Consider the following 22,635-nt stretch of genomic DNA (forward strand, 5'->3'; position numbering starts at 1 on the left):
CTTCCTTTCCTGCCCTACAGCCGCAGCATCCCCTTGACTCCCCTCAGCCATCCCAGTCCAGGACATGGTGAGAGCTGATGGGATGGCTTTTGCAGTGGGATGCTGCAGAGCTCATCAGCTCTCTACCAAACACCACCATCCCAGGGCTTGGCAGGGCCTTTTGGGGTGTCAGCCCCTTGCAGGAGAGCAAAGCCCCTTCCAGAGCAACCGTGCTGGGTCAGGGAGAGGGCCCATGGGGACTGTACCAGCTCCCATGCAAGGTTTCCCATCCGGAGGGCCGGAGCTGAGCGGGAAGGCGAGATGGCACCCGGGTGGGCGACACGGGAGCTTACCTTGGGCAGGGTCCCACGGGTCAAGTGCCTGTGCCGTATGTCCCACGGGCACTGGCTGCCCCGAAATTCCTTGGTCTCCTCCTCTGCACTCTCTATCTGCTGCCTGCTGAGGTTCTCCCTGCCCTCCCAGCCTTCCCCAGCTGGCAAGGCTTTTCCACTTAAAGGCGAAAGAGAGGGAAAGAAAGAAATGAAGTGGAGGGGAGGAGGGGAAAAAAAAAAAAGAAAATAAAATCAAAAGGAGAGGCGAGGCTGTGCCAGGGCTGGGCTGCAGCCAAGCCCCTGCTCTGCTCCTCTAGTGCATTTCAGCAGTGCCCTGGGCAGCCCCAGCCCAGCTGGGAGGGGGTCCATCCGCCTCGGACCTGAGTGTGGAGCAAATCCCTGGGCCGAGGGATGTGCACGCGTGTGTGTGTGCGTGTATAAATAAAAGAGACCTCGGGAGGAGGAGAAGGGGGGAGGCTGCCTCACCAATGAGGAGCGGAGCTCCTCCGACTTCCTCCCTCCACCCTCTGTGGGGACCCTTTGCAGAGCAGAACTCGAGATTAACGCCCGGCGGACGAGTGTGATGGGTGAAAAAAAAAAGCTTTTAAAGGGAGGAGAAGCCAAAGTGACTGCAAGGAGAGGGGAGTTTTGCTGCGGGCTGCGATGGGGGCGAGCGGTGAGGGCTCGACTAACGGGAAACAAAAGGAGCTCGGACCAACTCGACTATCGCCTCCTTAAACTGGAGGGAAGGAGCTGCTCTCTCCCTGTGTCTGCTTTCAATTCTGGCCTTTTTCCCTGTTTTCTTTTTCTTTTCTTTTCTTTCTTATTTTTCCCTCAAATCCCCCTCCATCCCCCCGCCGTTTTTTTTTTTTTCCCCCTTTCTCAGGATATGAGGGGATGTTTAGAAAATCCGCTGCCCACGCCAGCAGCTGACTCATGTTTTTATTAAAGAAGGCCTGTACTGAACCGGCTCCGCGTATTCCCCCTGGATCCCTCCCAGTGCTCTGCTGCGCCGGCACTGCACCTCCCGCCCCGCTGACCACCAGTGCACCCTCACAACTCTTCTTCTTTTTGGAAGAGGGGATAAAAGGTCTTATACAACTGGGATGCTGTGGCGGTGGGTGGGTTTATTTGGGGATTCTGGGCTGTTGGGGCTGACAAGAGGCACAGAGCTGGGAGAGGTGGCGGGAGTTTTCACCTTGGCCATGCCATCATCTCAGATGTCCCACGTGCCTCCTGTCCTTGAGGGGAGATGAACCAGCTTTAAATCCTCCCCACACCTTGATGAGTTCAAATCAAGTTTCTGAGACTCCCTCAATAGGCAAAACATCTTTTGTCCAAAAGAGGATTTTTTTTTCCAGTTTGTTTCAGCACTGTAACAAGGGGCAGATGATCTTTGGATCAGAACTGCCTTTTGACCCATCAGTTCTTGCCACTGTTTTCTTCTTGGTGATGCTTAAGAGTGGTCAGGCATTGGAACAGGCTGCCCAGGGAAGTGGTGGAATCACCCTCCCTGAAATTGTTCAAAAATGTCTAGATGTGGCACATGGGGACAGAGTTTAGCGGTGAGGATGGCAGTGGTGGGTTGAACTCAATGATCTTAAAGGTCTTTTCTAAACTTAACAATTCTGTGATTCTCCCTGATCCAAACATGGAAAACTGCAAAAGTGCACTGGCTATCCTGAAAAACGAGACTCCCTTAAAAAGATACCTGTCCATCTTTCCTTGGTTTTCCTTTCTAAGAATTAAAAAGCCCTCCCCATAAAGACAACACCGCTGAAATCCATGTTCCTGCCTTGTTTGCAAGGCAGACTCATCCCCTCCTGCCTCTCAAATGAATGCCTGCACAATGGCCACAGCTCATGATTCCCCAGCTGGACCAGCCCGATATTTGCTGCTTATCACCCATTATCTCCGTGTTTCCTTTACACCAATGGAAAACCAAAGGGGAAGGTCTTTATTCTGTGCAGCTGTGGAGGGTGAGGAGGGCTGGGCTGCAGCACTCTGGTTATCTGTGCATGATGAGCAGCCCTCAGCATGGGGCTGGTGTGCTGGCTCCATGCCTGGCAGCGCCTGGAACCGGGGCAGGTACTGCCACGGGCAGGGCAGGGGGGATGCAGCCCTGGGCAGATGGATTCCTCCACTCCAGTCAAGGTGGTGGCCATGTGTCAGGGGGTCCTGTCAGCTGCCCCTGAGCCAAGACAATCTGTTGTGCAGAAATGGAGCCAGTGAGCGTGAGAGCAGCTCATATGGGGGGCAGGCGGCAGAGAGGACGTGCTGCACACACGGCTCTTCCCAACACTTTTCCCAAGGGATAAAGACTTGTCTGACTGGTCCTTCTGTGAGGACATACGGGCTGCTTGGAATTGCTCAGCAGAGCTATTTCCGGGCACTGTCCCCCCTCCAAGGACAACATTACTGCTCCCAACAGAGCGGGAGAGGGAGAAACCTGCTGTACAATCCTGCTGGGCCCCTCGGTCCAGGGACAGGCTGCCTGGGGTGAGCAGGGGGTGGAAAAGCTAGCACAGACTGTGTTTGAGAGCAAAGCATCTGTAGTCTGAGGTGGGACATATTTCCCCCTCTGCCCTCTGCAAACAGATGGCACCACAGAATCACCAAATATTCTGAGTTGGAAGGGACGGACCCACAAGGATCATCGAGTCCAGCTCTTAAGTGAATGGCCCATATGAGGATCAAACACATGACCTTGGTGTTATTAGCACCATACTCTAACCAACTGAGCTAACATACTCCAGGCTGGGAGCAGGAAGAACCAGGGTAAACAAAACCCTCTCTCAGGAGAAGTCTGCAAAGGCCAGGATTCATTGTTTTGGGATGATGAGAAAGCCCTGGAGAGCCCACAGCATCCCGGCAAGCACACAGTTGTACATCCCCAGCCTGCGTTGTACATCCCCAGGGAGCATCTGGGACTGCATGCTTTGTTTAGGAACAGCACGTTGGGGTTACGGCAGCTCCTGGGAAAGGCCAGTTTGGAGGAAGCACGGAAGCCAGAGGGACTTGCTTGTGCAAGTGTGTGGGTGGAGGGCAGCAGCTCTGCTACTTCGGCCTCATCACCCCTTCATTGCTCACCTCTATTTCTGGCGCCTGCACCCCCCATCAGTGGTGCTGCAGGACTCAGTGGTCCCCCTGGGGCCAGGACAGCTGCAGTGTGAGATGCCAGACCGCTCTCAGCTGGGATTTCCAGCCTCAATAATCATCATTAAGTGCTAACGGGGGCTTGGGGTCATGTAGTGCCACATCTCTGGTGGGGAAATCAGTGACTGAGACAGGGACACTCCAGGTTGTTTGGTCTGCTTTGGTATCATCTGGATCAAAGCAGCACTCCGACCTCCTGCCCCATCCCAGGCAGAACTGGGACCCCAGCAAAAAGCCCCTTTTCCACACCTGACAAGGAGGAGAGAGACCAGAGTCAGGGTGACCCAACACAGTGGTGGAAACAGCCATGCTGGAGTCAGCAACAGGTCCCATGTGCCAGCAGGTGACAGGTAGGTAGGAAAGAAGCAGCAGATGTTGGCCTTTCCCACTTCTCCAAAGGCTTAACGAGGGCCAGATTTGCCCTGGCTTTGGTTTCTCCAAGTTCCTATCAACTCCAAGACAGCCCAGGAATTTCAGCATCGCTCTGATGTGGTGTCAAGCCGCAGACCACAAGAGAGGAGCAGTGGGTGCCAGGGAGCACAGCACCACATCTGGGCAGCCCATCTGGTGTGGCAGCTGCCAACACTTGCTCCTGGCTGAATCCAGCCCTCGAGCCCTGGGGGAGCTGCACCAAGGCTTCATCCAGCCTCTCCAGAGCTCTGCCCTGGCCTCCGGAGGAACAGCTACACTGTGCGTGGTCCTGCTTTGCCAGGGTGGGTGACAGCACTGCCCAGGAGGAAGGGGAGGCAAAAAGTGCTGGACTTCTTCCAAAGTGACCATATGTCTGAGCACAATGCACTGGGGAGCATCCTGGTCTGGGGAGTGTCCTACAGCACCAGGAATACCAGCCATGGACCCTTCAGGGTGACAACAGTGTCAGAAGGTAGCACTGAGCCATACACCATGTGGTGCTGTGTCCCTACAGATGCTGACCCATTCCCTACATCCCCTGGGTTTGGGCAGGGGAGGAGGCAGTGGCAGAGGATTCTAACCCGCTGCCTTTCCCCACCTCGGGGCCTTTCCGCCCCCGTCCCACGCACTCTTCCTAACCCCCACAACGAACCTTGGTATTAAATGTGCTCGGCAGAGCCCCCGGGAGGCAGAGACAGGCTCCTGGGTGAATACTAATAGCGATGCCGTCCGGCCGCCCCAGACTTTCCCACACATCTGCAGCCACTTAATGTGGGAATTGGGAATCGTTAACCCTCTGCTTACACAGTGCCTGAAACACGGTGAAGGAGTGAAGCACAGCCAGGACACTCCCCACCAGCGCAGGGGGAATCCCATCCCAACACAGTGAGAGCAGGGACCCCACTGTGCTGGAAAGCAATGAGGGATGCCAGCATGTGTCCAATGCCCCCTTGAGGATAGTCCCAAAGTTTGTGGCATTTGCATTTGCCAGGAAAGCTGCTCCAGATCCCCAAGAGGAACACAGCCCTGGATGGGGAGAGGGGAGTTCTATGGCAGTGCTGGCAGCACACCCATTCAGGCTATCCCAGCGCTCATCCCCTCCAGGGACAAGCTCTGCAGAGTTTACTTGGCACCGGGCCACAAGTACCAGCACAGATGTGGTTCAGGCACCTGGGAAGAGCCAAAGGGTTCACAGGAGTTTACATGGAGCTGATGGAGATGAGTCTGGGGCTTGTCCTTTGCAAGCAGGTTGCACTGATGTCTCCATTGCCAGGGAAGAGGAGTTGTTCTCAGGTAATTCAGTGGGGCATCTGTGATTGCCCCATCCCTCCCTTGCCCTCTGGGATGCTGCACCAAAGATGTGTGACAGGAATGATGCATGGGAGATATGTTCTGCTCTCCCTTTCCTCCTGCTCTGGGAGGGCAGCAGGAGAAGCTAGGGAATGACAGAAAGGTGATGGCTGGGCTGGGGTGTGTGTGGGGCCATGCAGCTCTGGGATGTGCTGGTCTGAAGCCACAGATTTGGCTGTGGGGGCAATAGGAGCTGGAGGGAGAGGGGAAGTGGTGGGGCAGGAGGCTGGGAGGGGGAAAGGGTAGTGAGGAGAGGCACCTACTTGACTCTGCAGGCATCTCCCTTTCCTGCTGAAAACATGGTGGGGTTCAGAGCAAGCTGGGTGACAAGACAGGACTTGGTTTCCCAGATTGAATGCCTCCTCCATGGGAGGAGGAGGTGAAGGAATGGTCTCCCTGCTCCATCTGTGATAGCTGCTTGTAGCCTGGCCCTGGGGACCTTCCAGCCCTCCTGCTTCCAGGAGATGGCATCACTCGATCACGGATAGGAGCACCGAGCCCCAGGGAGCATTGGGGAACCCTGACTGCTCTCCCTCTACACTGTGTCTGCCTAGTTACCATCAGGAATATCAGATATGGACAACTAGCAGGAGGTCCCCTGGCTGGATTTGCTGCTGGGGGTCTCTAGGGTGGATGGAGGGGATACTGCTACCTCTTGTCATCCAGCTGGGGACTTACAGGCGCCCTGGCAGTCCCTGACCTGCTCAGCCATGGGCCCCCAGTGCAGGCAGTATCCTGGGGCTCTGAGGATCCCTGTCCTTCAGCCCCAGTTGAGCAGCAGAGATGCTCCTCAGGGAGCCCATGGAGGGCTCCTCACCTGGCTCTTCCTTGGCGTAAACTTTGCCAGCTGTAATCCCCACCAGTAATAAATGGGTCAAAGAAAAGGAAAAGAGGGAAATTATCATCAGTGGATCTTTATGGCCTCATTGTCTTCCCTGGCCCCCTTCACCCCCACCAAGGGAGCTCGTGGCTCGGCTGTTGGCAGGCACATGGTGATCCTGTACCCCACTGAGCCTGTCACCTGCTGTCACTTGGGCAGGATGCAGGTGTGGGGTCCTGGCCCAGACCCCTGAACCTCACCTCCCAGTCCCCAGCAGCTTCCTGAGCCCTTGGCCTTGGCCCCACAGGATGGGAAAAGCAAAAGGGGGTCTGGGCTGCCTATCACTGCCTGCAGGAATAATCCCAGTCCCTGAATTGCAGCCACCCCTGGGGTGACACCCAGCAGCCACCTGCATCCCTCAGTACCTCCCACCATCCACTCAGGGGGGATTTTCTTCTTTTCTTCTCTTTTTTCACACTTCCTGAGCCAGTGCCTCTTTGCTGGTTGGAGGAAGAGGAGGAGTAAGGTGGCCTTGGCTCTCTTGTTTACACAAAGCTGAGACCTTGGGAAAAATCCAGGATAGATGGAGCTATATGGCACATCAAGCAATCTGAGCTGCGTAGTGAGCTGAGATCATCACGGGGTGGGACTGTGATGACAGTCACCTTTGTCACAAGGGAGGGAGCCAGCACAAAGCTGAGCAAGGGGCTGGGAACCCCGGGGGCACAGAGAGGGTGCTGCAAAGTGCTCAGCTCTTGTGGTGTTCTGGCCATGAGAGGTCTCAGGATGCAGAACCCCAGCAGTGTCAGCTCTGGGGGTGATTTACCATTGCCGGGGTTTTACTCTTCTCCTTTCTTGCAAACCAGATCCCTTACCTCTTACCCATCGCCCTTCCATCTCATCCTGGCTCCCACCTCCTTGCAGGGAGTGGATGTGGCACAGCAGTCAGTTTCTGTGTGTTATTTTGACACAGTCTTAGCTGGAATTGGGGCTGGAGCAATGGGATGAGGTGCCCAGGACTGATGCAGAGCTGCTGAAGGTCCACAACCCTGTGCTAGAGGTTTTATTCCCTCTTCTCAACTTCATCCTTAATTTCTTTTTTTTCCTGCATTTCTCGCTCTCTCTTCCCCCCCCCCCCCCCTACTTCCTACTGTCAAATTCCAGGCTGTTTTAGCCCCAGGAGGGTGAGAATGGATCAGTCCTTGTCCTGCTTGTGTTTCTAGCAGGTGAAGGGGCTCGTGCAGAGAAAAGGACAGAGGTGACCTTGGGGAGGGGTGATAAAACACCCTTCTGGACCCTCTGTGGGCTGTGTTTGTGACTGAGGAGAGAAAACCATGCTGCAAATGATGACTGTGGCTGTGGTGGTGTCTGGCATAGCTGGGAGCATGACACCGGTGGGGGAAAATGGTGCGGAGGAGGCTCCTGGATGCCAGTTTCTGCAGTTTCTGGCAGCATGACACAACGCTGGTCCTTGGTCCCTTGTCCCCTCTGGAGTGGAGGAGTGTCTGGCCTCACAGTCGATGAGTGGGCAATCTTTGCTGGGGTGTTTATGGCTGGTGGCCACCTCCCACCTATGGCAGACACGGCTCCATGAGAGTCCCCTTTCTGCTTGGTTTTCCCAATCACCAAACATATGGGGATGTTTTTGCTTCCTTAAGGCTGAAAACAGGTGAGAAACTCCTCTTGCCGCAGAGTTGTGAGCCCCCTGGAGATGTGTCAGAGCCCAGGGACTTCTCGTTGTGTCCATGGTGAGAGCATTCCCCCTGCACTCAGACTCTGTCTGTCCATCTGTCCTGCTCTCTGATACTGGGGTGAGCTTTGCTGTCAGGGTTCAAGGGGTGGGTTTGCCCCTGGATGGAGGGAACAAATAGGAATCCAGAACCTTCGCTTCCCACCAGCCCCCCTTTTCCAAATAGGCCAAACGCTGCCGCTGGGCACAGAAAAGCCCCGTTCAGAGCAAGAGTTTAGTGTTCCCCAGCGTGGAGACAGGGCAGGTGGCAGGCACAGCCCAGCCTGTCCCCTGCCCACAGCCAGGTTTTAATGCTGGGTCTCAGCCCAAGGCATCCTGCTCCTGGGGTACAGATGGTGGTGGGCTCCTTGGGGCATCCTTATAGGTGACACCTGTGTTACCCCAGTGTCCCCAAAGCTGGCTTCTACAAAGGGACCACATCTGGTGGCATGGGCATAGTTGTGGGGTGGTGACAACAGAGGGAACGTGGGGTCCTCGGTGTTCCCCAGGGTTACCCACCGCCTCGTCCTCCTTGCAGCCGGGGTGGGAGGTTTGAACTCAGTCCCCCTCACCCGCTGGGGTTCCTGCACTTTGAAATGCAAACCTGCCTTTCAATGCAAATGCTGCGAGAGGTTGGGCCCAATAAAAGCCTGTGGGCAGGGAGGTGCCTGGCCCCAGGACAGGCTCCCCAAGGCGCCCAGGTGAGTGGCGGGGAAGGAGGGGCGGCCGCCTCCCCGCCAAACCCAACCGGCCGCAGTCGCGGCTCAGCGGCACAGCATGTGCGTGGGGTCGGCCGGGGAAGATGTATGTGGGTTATCTTGTGGATAAGGACACCAACATGTATCCCAGCCCGGTCCGGCATCCCAGCCTCAACCTCAACCCCCAGAATTACGTGCCGGGGCCGCCCCAGTACTCGGACTTCGCCAGCTACCACCATGTGCCGGGGATTAACAACGACCTGCACCACGGGCAGCCGGCGGCCGCCTGGGGGTCTCCCTACACCCCTGCCAAGGAGGACTGGCATTCCTACGGGACCACGGCGACGCCTTCCACTGCCAGCCCAGGGCAGTTTGGATTCAGCCCCCCAGATTTTAACCCCATCCAGCCCCCAGGCTCTGGACTCCTGCCTCCACCCATTAGCAGCTCTGTCCCCCAGCTCTCTCCTAATGCCCAGAGACGCACCCCGTATGAGTGGATGAGGCGCAGCATTCCCAGCACCAGCAACAATGGTAAGGAAATCCCCAACCCTGCACACTTGCGCCGTCCTCAGTGCAGAGGATCTCTAGGCTAGAAGTCCTGTGGGGCTGGATCCTGCTCTGTGGCTCTCCCTGCATGGGGACTACCAGAGGGACAGCAAGCTTGGCCTGCCCTTGGTGTGGTACCCAGTCCCCAAAGAGCAGAGGACCCCACCACCGAAGTGGCAGGAGCTGAGGATGGGCAGGGAAGGTGCTGTCCTTCCGCATTGGCGGCAGCTGGGATTATATGGTTGGAAAGTCCTTTTCCCCATCCTGGCACCCCTGTCTGTACTTGCGGCCACAGGGTAGGGATGGGCAGAGTCAGAGACACCCAGGACCCTGAAGGGGTGTTGGTGGGGGTTCTCATGCAAGGGTGAGTGTGTGGGGCTGTGTCTGTATGTGAGAGTGTGAGTTGGCTGTGTGAGAGCCTGTGCATGGTGGGTGTGCACATGCTGTGTGTGTGTATTTGTGTGTCTGTATGTGTGAAGGGAAGGTACTGTACATAAATACAGGCCATGTGTGTGTGTGTACAGAAGGTGGATTTAGTGAGGTGCTACAGCCTCTGTGTGTGTGTGCAAGGTACCCTGAGCAGTACATGTGTACAGACAGTGTTACTGGGTGTGTATGGGGAGTTTTATGGGCTCAGTGTGTGCATGCAGGGTGTTGTGTGTGGAGGATGGTGCTGTGCTCAGTGTGTGTGTGACAGGCAGTGTGTGCGTGTGCAAAGTGTTGGGGACAGTGCCACGTGGAGGGTGGACATGGGTGCCACAGGTGCAGCACACCATGGGTGGGTGCTTGGCACTGCAGAAGAGGGTGCCCTGGTTCCTGTAGTCACCTCTGGTGTGGGCACCAAGTGGTCGTGCTGTCCCCAGGGTCCTGTCCCCATGTCCCTGGGGTCCTGTCCCCGCTGAACTCCTGACCTGGGGAAAGCGTCTGGGCGACCCCAGTGCCCTGCCCACCCTGCTGCCCACTTCAAAGGCAGTGGGCAGATCCCCCTTGGGGCCAGCCCAAATTGACAAAGGCTTCTCTTTGTCATGGAGATGGTGGCTGGCTCCTTTGGCAGTGAGGTGAGGTGCAGGGGCCCTTTGTCCTGACCTACCCTCACCCTTTCATCTTCCCAGCCTGGTCCTGTCCTGCCACAGCGGGACCCTCTGCCCACAGGGCTTGCCTGGACCTGCCACCCCTCTTCCTCTCCTGTGCTGGCCATGAGCTCCTCAGAGCTCTGCTGAGGCCAAACTCACTGCAGGAGTGGCTGTGTTTTCAGTTACTGCTGCCCCACATCCTTGGAATCAGGGCTAGGGCTCCCTGTTCGCAAAGTGTCTCCAGTTTTTGGCTTGTTTTTGGCTCCACGCTATTCCCACTGGCCAAGGCCCATGTAAGGGCCTTGTGCAGAGGTGCCTGGGGTCTTCCAGCATGGAAAATAGCTACTTGTGCTCCTAGGATCCATGTGGCAGGAATGGGGACCAGTGACTGCAGCGGAGCAGGCAGAACATCCCGATAAATGGAAAAAAACAGCCCCAGTCTGGAAAGAGGAGGGGAGAGGCAGGCTGGTATTTCCTGTCCCATTTTAAGCACTGAATATAACTATTTAGGAAAAATGCCTCTCCCCACACCCAGTGATGGAGACCCACAGGCATGCCAGAGCTGAGGGCTGCCCTCTGCCTGGGGTGGAAGGGGGATGTGATCTGCAGCCCTCCCCTGCAGCTGGGACCCCGCCACTTCTGCAGGTTTTGTAGGTTTGAACATCTCGGTTTCTTTTGAGGAGAGAGGTGGGAGGGGAAATTAATGAGAGGGGACAGCCATCAGCACACCTCTCCTGTGGATCAAGGGCATGGGTTTACACCCAGCAGTGGGGCTGAGATAAAACAGGGGCTTGAAAGTGCCTCTGATTGAGTCAGACAACAATTGAGTTGATTGAATTCTGGAAAAATATCATTAGTTGCTTAGTTTGTATCTCTTAGATCAAATACAAAGGAACAAATAAATCGGCCTTGTTCCTCTCACACACAGAGGAGCTGCCCCAGCCTCACCACAGCGATGTGGGGCTGGATGCTGGGGTGAAAGGCCCTTTCTTGTGGGGGTTTCCTTAGGATGGATGACACAGTCCCTTTCTAAGGCACTCACAGATTAAGGACCTGTCCTTGCACCTCTGCTGGGTCCAAGCCCAGCGCTGCTGGTGCCAAGTGACTGCAGGATTTGGCCATTGTGGAACCATGTGCTGGGAGATGGTGGGATGCAGCTGGTGTTTTCCAGTGCTACCCTTTAAATAAAAGTCTCCATTAAGCTTGAAAGAGTGCAGGGCAGAGATAGGTTTGACATAGATAAGGGTGAAGCTCTTAGATGAATCATTTTATTGGAATCAATAAGCTGGACTTTAATCAATCTGGATTGATAAACTACCCATCTCACCACAGTGGGAATGGGAAATGAATACACAGACTTCTTCACTATAAATATCAACACCTTCATTGTGAGTGCTATAAATCATGATACTTCAGAGAGTTGTAAATTAAAGTTCCCTCTCTGTCTTGATTTGTATAAACAGCCCTTGGCCCTAGTTTGAAAGCTTTTGGGGAAGAGCTGCGTGGTGGTAAGAGGGAATGTTTTGCAGGGAATATGAGTGTGTTGGGGACTTCTGCAAAAGTGATCCAGAGCCTGAGGAAAATCAGTGAGAAACCTCCCAGTGACTCACTGGGAGAGTCAGGCTTTGCAGGGGGATGATTTTATGTACCTGTTGCTACATACATGCGTGCTTCACCCGGCTGAGCCGAGATAACTCAGCAGCACAAGGGATTGCAGCGCCGGTTGCTGGGAATGGGGAGTTAAAGGGAACTGAGCTGGAAGATGTCCCCGAGCCTCATTTTTCTCTCCAGTGTCACCTCTTTTTCTGCTCATAAAATCTTCATGAGCAGCGTGTCAGAGCCTCATGCTTCCTCCTTGTTCACAATTATTTGCAAACTTCCCTGTGAATTGCACCCTGGGTTTATAAAAAGCTCAGGAAGGTGGCTGGAAAGGGGGTTGGCTGAACTTTGAAATTCACCCACTGCTCATTAGTCATGCAAATCCTTAGATACTGCCTTGGGTCTGGCTTTTAGGTCACTAATCCAGCCAAGGCAGCAGTGCTAAATATTGCAAGTGAAAGTGCAATTGGGGCATCCCTTGGGGAGGCAAATGTGCTCAGGGCTTCACATGGCACCAATGCCTGCGGTGCCTGGGCAGGTTTTGGGGTAATGGAGAGCAAAGAGTAGTGCTCTGAACATGGGTGAATGGCGATTTGCTGGGTGTGCAGTTTTCCATCGCAGTTTTCACTCTTTCTAAGTCAGTTTTCCGGCTCTGTTTATTTTCCTAGTGAGGCCCATGTGTAAAATTCCCAGTAATGAGACAGAAACATTTCCCCTGGACTGCTGGGGTTCATGCTGTGCTTGGTATATTTTGGGATGATGGTGGTGGCTGGAGGACAGTGGATTTCCCTGGTCAGCCCCTGTATGGGGGACCCCTCTTTAGGACATGGTCACTCCCTGTGAGACCCTTTGCTCTCCCAGGACTCTCAGTGTCCGTGTGTTGGGCCCCATCAGTCTTCTCCCCTTGAATTATTAACCCACAACCTGCTCCTGGCCCCATCTGGGGTTTGTTGTCTACTTAGCCTGCTGGCCAAGGTACAGGCCTCTTAAACTTCCCTAGAATTGACTTTCCTTGAACAAAAAGGGCTTCCCTGGAGCACTGGCAGTACCTACGTGATGGGCTTGGCTACCTAATACCCCAGGATTAGCAGAGGGACACTTTAAACCTCTGGCCAATGACAGATGTTTCCTATAGGGGACCCTTCAAGGACACCCACTCCAGTGCTGTTAGCTTTGTGATCACTTGGATAAGGGGCTGGATCCTTCCCCCTGTGCTGCCCCACGGTAAGGATGGGCCAAGCCCTGTGGGGCTGCAAAGGGGGAGAGGAATCCTGGTGCCCAGATGGGACCCCCACTGCCTTGCTGTCCTCCTCCTGCTGCAGATGGGCCAGATCCATCCAGGAGGTAGGTCAGGATGAGCTGGGTTGGGGCTGGTGTGAAGGCAGTGCTCTGAATCAGGCTGTTCCCATCCCACAGGCACTGGCTGTCGCCCTGGCGCTCCTCACCCTCCCGCCCTGGTGTGGTCTTTGACCCATCACAGGAGCCAGGCTGGCAGCACTCAGCTTGGCACCCATAAAACATGGGAACAACTGAAGGAATCTGCCAGTTGCCAAAATAAAGGATTGAATCACAGCAGGGCCGGTAAAGACTTGTCCCAAAATCCAGCTTCGGGCTGCTGCCTCTGGGGTTGAAGCATCTCCAGTTGTGCTGTCCGTGCCCAAGAACATGAGGTTGTGATGGGGAACTGCCAGCTCGTTGCAAACACCAGAAACCATCTCTTCATTCCCTTGGTGTTTGCACCTCCTGGGAGGAACATGAGGCTTGCAAGAGAGGTGCCTTTTCCCATGTATCAGGGTGTGGGTGCAGTTTTGGCCCGGTCACAGTGCCAGCAGTGCAGAGCCCAGCCAGGACCAGCCTGTGCTCCGGTGCACTGGTCTGTGCTCTCCAAATCCAGCTCTTTGACCAGGTGTGTCTGTGTGTCTGTCCTTTCCCAGCAGCCTGGCTGCCCTGAGCAGCTGTGCCATGCACCAAGCCTGGGCTCTGCCTCACAGCTCTGCCAGTCCCACAACCCCCGGGTGCACAACCCCCAGCCACAGCTTTGCACTTAGAGCTAAGGTGTTTGGGGAGGACAGAGTTTGATCCTCTGTGAGCAGGAGACTAGAAAGCCATTGGGTCAAGTGGGGCAGTTTGGCAAGTGAAACATTTCCAGTGCACGCTGCACAGAGCCAAACCAGGTTTTATTGCTAGTGGGTGCCCACAGGAGCATTGCTGTTTGCTCTGAAGTCTTTGGAACCAGGTTGTGTCAATGTTAGCAGACAGCCTGGAAGGAACTACCCTGGGGATAGGAGGGTTGCTGGGGTCCTTGAAGGGGCCTGCAGCACTCTGTGGCACAGGTGAGTCTTGCCTCAACCCTGATGTCTGTAATGGCCATTTTCCCAACCCAGAGTAGAGACTGGGGAGCTTTGGCAGGGTCCATTGGGTGAGGATTCATCCAGCATCTCCTCCCTCTGCAGTACAGAGACATTAAATATGTGTGTGGGGGGATGTGTGGTTCCTCTCACCCAGTTTTTGACACCCAGCAGTTGTCAAAATCTGATGCATTCTGGCAGAGGAATGATCCCAGGGATCTTGGGAAGGACTGCCCTCCGGAGGGGGTCGTTTCTACTTGGCCGAGATGAAGCAAACCACATGGCTCCGCTCCTTCGCCCCGTGTTGGTCGTCCCATCCATCACTCCTCTGCTTCCTGCGGCAGAGGAAAAATAGCTGAGGATATTGAAGTATGCACGGGAAGGGGAAGGCTTGTGAAAAGCTTGAGCTGCTGGTTCCCAGCACTCGGGGAGGGTGGGGGGCTCGGGTTTATCCCCCCTTCCCAGGCCACAGAGGAGTGTGGGTGTTTTGGAGCGGCTGCTGGAGCTGGAGGGGAAAGGAGGGGAGCAAACAAGTGTGGGGCAGGGGGTGCTCAGGGAGGGCATCAGAGGCTCAGCCCCTACCACTGTTGGTGCAGACTTTGGGGTTCCCAATTCCAGTCAGTTTAGGGATGGTGAAATGAGCTGGGCTGTCTGTCCTGAGGCTCAGTATCACCACTGTGCAGTGAGGCTCCCGTCACCGCTGCTCGGCAGAGGGAGCATCGACCCCTCCACACAGAGGCAGCTGGAGCACAGCTGGCTGCCAGATGAGGATGGCTCCAGCCAGCCTGGAGTCTCCTGGGCTTCAGGAGCTGATCCCAGCCCTCTTCTGGGCTTGGGGTCTCTGTCATGGGGCATCACTCTGCTGGCTGTCCCTGTCTTTGTGGAGGTGTGGGTTAGGGTTAGCTCCATTTCCACCCATGGACCTGCAGAAGGATTGGGGGTTAAGCTGTCCAGGGGGTCCCACCAGCAAGCAGAGCTGTGGCTCTGATCCTGGGACTTCACTCTGCTCTGGAACTGCTTCTGTGCCTCAGTTTCTCCATCTGTAGCATTGCCTAAGCTCTGCCGGGGGTAGGAGAAATTTTCCTTGATCCTTTCCCTGGGGAGAAATGCCAAATCCTGATAGAGCACTGATTCCTTTGGGATGGAAGGACTGCTCATTCAGAATAAAGCTGCTTTTTCATGGAGAAGAAGCACCCACACGGAGGGGACAGCCTCGAGCCCTGTCTTTGTGCATTTAACCCCAGTGCAGACCAGTTCTTTCCTAGGTGCTCACTGCTAATGGGACTTACACACCCCTGATGTTTTTCAGCATTACAGTTTTGTAATGCCCTCAGATAGTGTGGGACTGTGCACCCAGTACAGACAGACAGGCAGACAAGGCTGTACAGAGGGAGCCAGTGCATGGCCAGAGCATCACCAGGAAGGTGAGACCAGGTAGACTGGAGAAAAGACAAGTTCTGTATAGCACATGCCAGCTTTTGCTCCTTCACTGTTTTCCAGCTCCACCCAGGGTGCCCCTGCCACCATGCAGTCTCTTTGCTCCCTGGTTTGAATGAGCTCCTTTCCAACTGTTTTTAGAGCTGCTCAGCACCAGTCTCACAATGTCCCATATTGCTGATGTCTCAGGGATTTTGGGGCACAGTTTCTTAATTAAAGCCATCCTTTGGACAGGCCAAGGTCAGAGAGAGGGTGAACTACCACCTCCCTGGCAGCTGTGGCCGTGGATGGTGGGCACAGGGATCCAGTTTGATTTTTCTTTACCCTGCCAGCTCCTGATACAGCCCAGGGCAGGAGCTCCAGCATCCCTGTTCTGGGGCAGGGCTGCTGTGGAGAGCAGATCCAGGCTGGGATCAAGACTCCATCCCCCTGTGCAAGTGTGTGTGTGTGTGTGTGTGTGTGCACACACTTGGGAGCGCGTCCCTTGGGGTTTGCACAGCACATTAAAGCTATTCCCTTATCTAATCATGACTCAGGTGAGTGCTATTAGGGTTATACATTAACAGTAGTAACGATCCCTTCTCCCCACACAGCCATTGGCCCTGCCTTGATCCCAAAGCCGAAACCATTCCCACTGGCCCCATGAATGGCTCCATTTGGCTGCCTGAGCAGTTCCTTTGCCTGGCCTTTTGGGGACAAGCAGGAGGAGCTGTAAATGCATAGCGGGGCTGGAAGTGGCCAGCAACTGTGTTAGGAGACATCACCCACACCCCCTGTGCACCCCATGCACCCCAGTCACACTCCCTCCTGGGACAGCAGCCTCAGCTCCAAACTTTCCCAGCCATGGGACTGCCTGATACACCTTTGCCAGGCTTGGCTGTAAACGTGGGAGCAGCTCCATCACTCTGCTCAGCCTTGCTCCCTTCTGCAGCATCAGGGTCTCCTCATAGGCATGAGGGCTCCCCATAAGGAACCAGGCTGGCTCATCCCGAATTTCCTCTTTCTTTTTCACAAAGCCATAAAAACTCTCCAGGAGAGAGTTAAGTGTAACCCAGCATTCATATTCAAGGCAGTTGAATTATTCATTGTCAACAGTATTTCTTTCGAATCCTTTTCTTTTCCTTGTGAATCACTCACAGCACATCCCAGAGTTCAGCAAACATCCGAAACCAACAGTTAGTCAAGGTGAATAACTTTCCATCTCTGGCTTGGTAGTGAGCCCTCTGTTTTGAGTCTTTTCTACCTGACACTGGGCAGCAAGAGCCCGGTGTCCAGCTCCCCCAGTGATGGCTCTGCCAGCCCTGAGGCAAAGCACAGCCCTCCATCCAGGATGAACGATGAAGAGGGAATAACAAAGAACAAGCTGTGATGGATCTATTTACAGCTGCAGCAGGAAATAATAATTCCTACTGAAATTCATGGCATATGTAGTATTCGCAAACTGCCTTTATTCTTTATCCTTTAATTTTTTTTTACTGTATCTGTCAATTCCTTCACTTTCCAGGTGGTTTTAGGTAGGGTATTCAAACAGCAATGTTTCCAATAAGATCATTTTTAAGTTATTATCTTTTTAGAAAAGTGTTTGCTTTCAAATGAAAAAAGAAAGATAAATGTATGAGAAAGAAAAAAAACTTGTAGGAGCCCCTGAGCCTGGAGCAGCCAAAGGGAGCCCAGTTTCTCACAGAGCTGCTAAACCTCACATAAATCTCCACCAGCGCATCTGGTTTATTCTGTAACTTCCCAGGATCGCTGTGTTTGCAAATTCAGCACAGGTCCCTGCTGGGTTGGGGTGAAGAAATTCTTTTCATGCTGGTGAACTCCTCCCCTGTGGGGTGGTGAGAGGGGGCAGCAACCCCTGGAAAGGACAAGGGTCCTGTGAGAGAGCAAGGGGAGAGTGTGGGTCCTACATGGGCTGGGTGCCTCCAACATCACTCCAGCCCAGCAGTATCTTCTGTGGGCAGTTTTGCTTTGAGCTGTCACAGCTGATGTGCCAAATAAGAGACAAGCACCCAGCACACTGACTTGCTGCGTTTCAGCCGTGTCTCTGCAGACATTCCACACACATCTTGCTCAAACAAATTACCTTTTTTACCCTGTTTTGACCTGCAGAGTCACCCTCTGTGTCCAGAGGCAGGTTTGACCTGGCAGTGGTGAGGAGGGATTAGGTGTTCACTTCTGACCAGCCCTGGGATGAGCTGGGCTCCCCACTCTCTGAAGTGGTCACTGAATTCATTACATCCCTCAAAAACAAGTTAGTGGCAGAAGTCCAGCCCTGGACTCTCTGGTTCTATTCCTGGTCACGTTGCAGCCTTGATGGGTTCACTCCCTCTTCCTAGTGTCACTGGAGAACTCTGGTGCTTCTTGAGGACTGTGCTGGGACCCTCGTCCATCACTCCGTTCATGCTGTGCTGAGCCCCAGCCAGCACCTCCAGGAGCAATGGCAGGACAAAGGGTGGCACACTCATGGAAATCAGGTGCTAACTTGAATTGGGTGACTGCTGCTTGTGTGCCTTGGAGTGCCAATGTCAAGTCCCAGCAGGGCAAGATGCCTTCTGTGCCAGCCCACTTGCTCCCACTCATGTGCTTCCACGCCTGGTTTGCTCAGTGGTCAATGATATGAGCTGGGTTTGTGGCTCTTGCTTATTTAGTAGAAAAACAGCTGTCTTTGTACATCCCATGGGATGCTGCAAGGGAAATGACCCTGAGGGTGCCCCTCTCGGACCTGGAATATACAGTGGCTGTGGGTTGTTCTGCCTCCAACACTCTTTTACATTTATGTTTCAGTGTAAGAAGTGGCTTAGGAAAGTCCCCATCTCCTTGCAATGGGAAAGCAAGAGAGAGACACTGTCAAAAGTAAAACTGAGTTGGTCGAGAAACAGATTTCCAGCCTGAGGGTTGGGGTTTTTCTCTGTGGAGATTCTCTGATGTCCTATTAGTGTCTCTAGAGCCCAGTTTTGCTCTGTGCCACCCAAACTCCTGCTTCCACTGGGAGGCTCAGAATTTAATTGTATTGCTGAGACTGTCCAATGTCTATCTGATTTGGCCCAAACTGGCTGAGGTGCCAAAGACTTTTTAGGGGGAATGGATGAACAGGATGGCAGGCACACAAAGATCCCCCTTCCTGGCATAATCAGGCTGTAAGTGAGGTCATATAGGTCCTTGGGTCACTAGAAATCCCTCTCTGCACATCTGCAGCAGTGATGGGCAGTATCTTGTCCATGCTGGTACACCCAGGGCAGCCCCAGGGAAATCCATGGAGCTGTTCTGCACTTGCTCCTACTCCTCCCCGTGGCAGCACTGCTCTCAGCAGCAGAAATTCAGGAGAAGATGGGCAAACGTGTCTGCCAGGCAAACAAATGATCAAGCACCATCCCTCTTGACTCCCTGGAACAGGATTTTGTAATTTTGGGTGGAGAAGCAAATATTCACAGCTGTGTTTATTCCCTGCCCATGGGCATTTCTGCAGAGGAAAGCACCAGGATCTTGTCAGCAAACTTCCAGGCATGGGTGTTCTTCCTTGGAGTGCCACCTGCACCCCTCGGCCCCCACCCCAGGCAGAGTTCCACAAATACTGTGTGTTGGTGGGTTAGCAAAGGAACTAACAGAGGAGACAGCAGGGCTATCTTTTGACTATCTTCTTCTGCTACAAAGCAGCAGGTGCTGTTTGCAGACCTGTGGGATGTGCATCTCTGTGCACAGAAATGTGAGTCTTGATGGCCCCAACCTTTGTTCATATCTGGGGGTGCCAAGGAGAGATTCAGATTGGCATTGGCCAAAAGTCCCTGGCTGGCCCGTGGAGTCACTCCCCAGGACTGCTTAGGCATCATGTGGGCTTTCTCCAATGGATCTTTGAAAATGCATGGGAAGCCCTCTGTCTTAGATCAGTACAGGGAAAAGGAAAATAACCCTCTCAGTGGCAGAGAAATGCTGTCATTCTAGGGTTTTCTGTCTTTCCTGTGTCCTGATCAATGTGCCTTCAAGTGATGACAACTTGGTTTTGGGCTTCCTGGCAAAGAGATGGGCTTTCCCCAGCAATCCCAGGTAGCTTGTCCTCAGTCCACCACAGGACTTGCAGCTCTGCTCCTCTCAGGGACCATGTGTCATAACACATGGGATTTATGGTCCATCTTCTTGAGGTGCCTCTGAATCCCTCCTGCTCTCTCCACCAAGCAATTCCACCAAAGCCCAGGTACTTTCCAACAGGGAGAAACACCTTGGTGCTAACCAGGATGGACATTAAATCCAGTAGGAGCCTCACGACTGTCTTTCCCACTGGTCCCCAGGGCATTGCCACATTTCTCCTGAGCTCTCCGCAGGTGGTTGTGTATCTCCTCCATGCCCTTGGGGATGTTCCCTCCCTTCCATTGCTCCCCCTCTCCACAGCTCACCTCCCACTCTGCTCTCTCTGCCAGGCAAGACCAGGACAAAAGACAAGTACCGGGTGGTGTACACGGACCACCAGCGCCTGGAGCTGGAGAAGGAGTTTCACTACAGCCGCTACATCACCATCCGCCGCAAGGCCGAGCTGGCCGCTGCCCTGGGGCTGACTGAGAGGCGGCAGGTCAGTGCTACAGAGTCCCGGGAAAACCACGTCCCAGGGGGAGAGGGAGATGGGAATGGGTTAGGGGAGGGCTGTGGCCCAAGCAGTTAGCAGAGGCCCCACCTTGCTCCACAGAAATCCCTTCCTTTCCAAACCTGGGGATGCCCTCCCTGCCCCAGGGGCACCATGAGGGTGGTCATCTTTGGTTGCATCCGTCCTCAGCTCTGCATATCCATCTTTTCCTTTCTGCAGGTGAAAATCTGGTTTCAGAATCGGAGGGCAAAGGAGAGGAAGGTGAACAAGAAGAAGCTGCAGCAGCAAAGCCAGCCCACCAGCACCACCACGCCGACCCCGCCGGCCGTCAGCACGCTCGGACCCATCGGGGGCCTCTGCAACAGCAGTGCCCCCAACCTCGTCTCCTCATCTCCGCTGACGATCAAGGAAGAATTCATGCCTTAACCCCCTTCACCAGCTACAGACACCAAGAGATAAGCACTATGCACAGAGCCCAGCCGGTCCGTGTGCTCAGAAGAGTGACAGCCCCTTCCCAAAGACACGATGGTCCCCGACTGAACCGACGGGGCAGACAGAGAGGGGGCAAGGTGGCACTGGGACCTTCCCAAGGGACTGGTGGGCTGTGTAAAAAAAAATGGGTTAGGTAGTACTGCTCTCCCGTGGGAAACACACACTGCTCTGGTCTCTGTAGCCCAAGGCAAGGTCCTTATGTCAGCAGAAGAGAGGGGGTGGTGGTGGAGGAGGGCTCTCTTGTGGTGCTCCAGGTGGAACTGGAAGGATGCTTCCTTTGGTCCTCCTGGCTTTGCAGCTGCCTGGTGCTTTTGAGCAGTTCGAACCAGACTGAAGTAGAAAAAAGACCTGGCTGGACTCAAGGCAAAATGGGTTTCTGCTGAGCTGGTCTCCTGGGAAGTGGGGTGAGGAGGGCAGAGCGAGCTGGGCTGCAGGAACCAGGCAAGACACTTGGCTGTAGGACATGATGGGGGAGTCCTTCAAACCACAGTGATGGTGGCAAGCTGGAGCACATCCTTGGCAAGAGTTCCTGAACAGCCCTGTCCATGTCCTCAGCCACCCTGGCAATGCCCACTGTCCCATCACCAGCTCTGCCCCTGCAGACACAAAGAGCCACATGGAGATGTGTCCAGCAGTGCCAGTGCCCCCAGCTGTGCCATGGCAAGACAGCACTGCAGCCATCCTCCACCTGGAGCACAGGGAGAGGAGACAAGGGAGCCTGGCACAGGCACACTGGAGGCAGACCATCCTGCTGAGCCCTGAGACCACCTTCCTGTGGGGAAGTGGAGGAGAACAGAAGGTTTGCCATTGGAATAGGGTGCAAGAACCAGCCCCATGCTGTCCAGAAGGGCTGACACCAGGAAAGGGCTGTGTGTTAGTCCAAGGGATCACAGGCACCACAGGCACCGGGAGCTGCTGCCAGGTGGGCAAGAGCCACCTTAGGCATGTGAGAAATGGGGCTGGCATGCACTCTGCAGTTAGGGGATGGAGAATTGGTTTTCAGAAAGACAAAGAAGCTTTTTTTTTTCCTATTTTCTTTAAAACTACAGATTACAGGACTACAGATTTTGTCCTCCCTGTCTCCCCTCTCCTCCATGCACTGTACCTCCTTTTACCCTCTCTGTGCCCTAGGCCAGTAACTAACCCCTGTCTATTCCTGCTGGTGAGCTGCAGCTGAGCAGTCCCTTCATCCCACACCCCTGACCACTGTATTGGCCCAGGTTAACGGGCAGCCCAGTTTCAGCAGACCCAAAGGCCAGTGGGGCACAGTTGGGGCACAGCTGTGTCTGCATCTCCTGCTCAGGGCTGAGCCAGCTGCTCCTGAGCTGTGGCTTCCGAAGTCCAAGACAGGGATTAGGGAGCATGAGCCTTGCATGGTGGCTTGTGTGATCTTTCCCAGCATCATCTCTCCAAGCTCCATGAACATGGAGCAGCAGACATGTCCCTGCTACCTGCAAAGTACCCAGTCAAGCCCTCATATCCCACCCAACAGTGTCCTGTGCCTCACATCCCTTGGCTGCCCTGTCCACTGCCAGCCCCACACTGCTCACAGACCTCAGAACACAAGATGTCCAGGTGTGCTGTGGCTTTTACAAGTGGGTCCATTATCCCACTGCACCCACTGCTCTGCTCCAGCCCTCAAAGGCTTTGGGTGTCCCTCCTGCAGGAGGTGGTGACACCTCCCACAGCCACTGCTGCCAGGTGCACACAGTGATGAGGACAAATGTTTGCATCAGCTTGGGACTTTGGCTCAGTTTTTGTGTATATAAGGCAGAACTGGTTTTCCTTTTTATTTTTAGGCATCAGTGAAAATAAAAATGAGCAGGAATCCTGTGTGACACAGGTCTGTTGCTGTCCCTCCTGGCCCATGGTGTTGTGGCAGGGGAGGGTGCTGTCTCAGGAGTCACACTGGCGCCAATGCCGCTGAGCGCAGCCAGGGTTGGGAAGGGTGCCTTGGGACAGCAGCCTTGCCCACGTAGCACACACTGTGCCCATCCCACAAGGGCATTCCTGGCGGTGTCATGGCTCATATCGTGGCTTGGCGCTGCCACGTCTCATTCCTTTGGCACCAAGAGGGATGGCAATGCTGGGT

At 54.5% G+C, this 22,635-nt stretch overlaps 2 protein-coding genes across 2 annotated transcripts in view; one reads left to right on the top strand and one right to left on the bottom strand.

Moving 5' to 3' along the window:
- Positions 1–490, bottom strand: part of PDGFRB (platelet derived growth factor receptor beta) — a 32,261-nt gene extending 31,771 nt beyond the window's left edge. The window contains exon 1 of the mRNA XM_008921016.4: positions 333–490. The gene's annotated coding sequence lies outside the window, so the exon portion shown is untranslated. The remainder of the gene's footprint in view (positions 1–332) is intronic.
- Positions 491–8,535: 8,045 nt separating this feature from the next.
- On the top strand, positions 8,536–20,516 carry CDX1 (caudal type homeobox 1). The gene is made up of 3 exons (XM_008921068.3): positions 8,536–9,006; positions 19,891–20,039; positions 20,271–20,516. Exons 1-3 carry the CDS (start codon positions 8,580–8,582, stop codon positions 20,475–20,477), a joined length of 783 nt encoding a protein of 260 aa, XP_008919316.3. The 5' UTR covers positions 8,536–8,579; the 3' UTR covers positions 20,478–20,516.
- The last annotated feature ends 2,119 nt before the right edge of the window (positions 20,517–22,635 follow it).

This window comes from Manacus vitellinus, unplaced genomic scaffold (genome assembly GCF_001715985.3).
Source record: "Manacus vitellinus isolate BGI_N305 unplaced genomic scaffold, ASM171598v3 scaffold_51_pilon, whole genome shotgun sequence".
Taxonomy (NCBI): domain Eukaryota; kingdom Metazoa; phylum Chordata; class Aves; order Passeriformes; family Pipridae; genus Manacus; species Manacus vitellinus.

What these genes read in the sequence shown, in the direction of transcription:
- CDX1 (XM_008921068.3), top strand. Translation starts at nt 8,580, where the DNA reads ATGTATGTGGGTTATCTTGTGGATAAGGACACCAACATGTATCCCAGC. An exon ending in TCCCAGCACCAGCAACAATG is followed by an intron (nt 9,007 to 19,890) that starts GTAAGGAAATCC and finishes TCTCTCTGCCAG; the next exon opens with GCAAGACCAGGACAAAAGAC. An exon ending in GGCTGACTGAGAGGCGGCAG is followed by an intron (nt 20,040 to 20,270) that starts GTCAGTGCTACA and finishes TCCTTTCTGCAG; the next exon opens with GTGAAAATCTGGTTTCAGAA.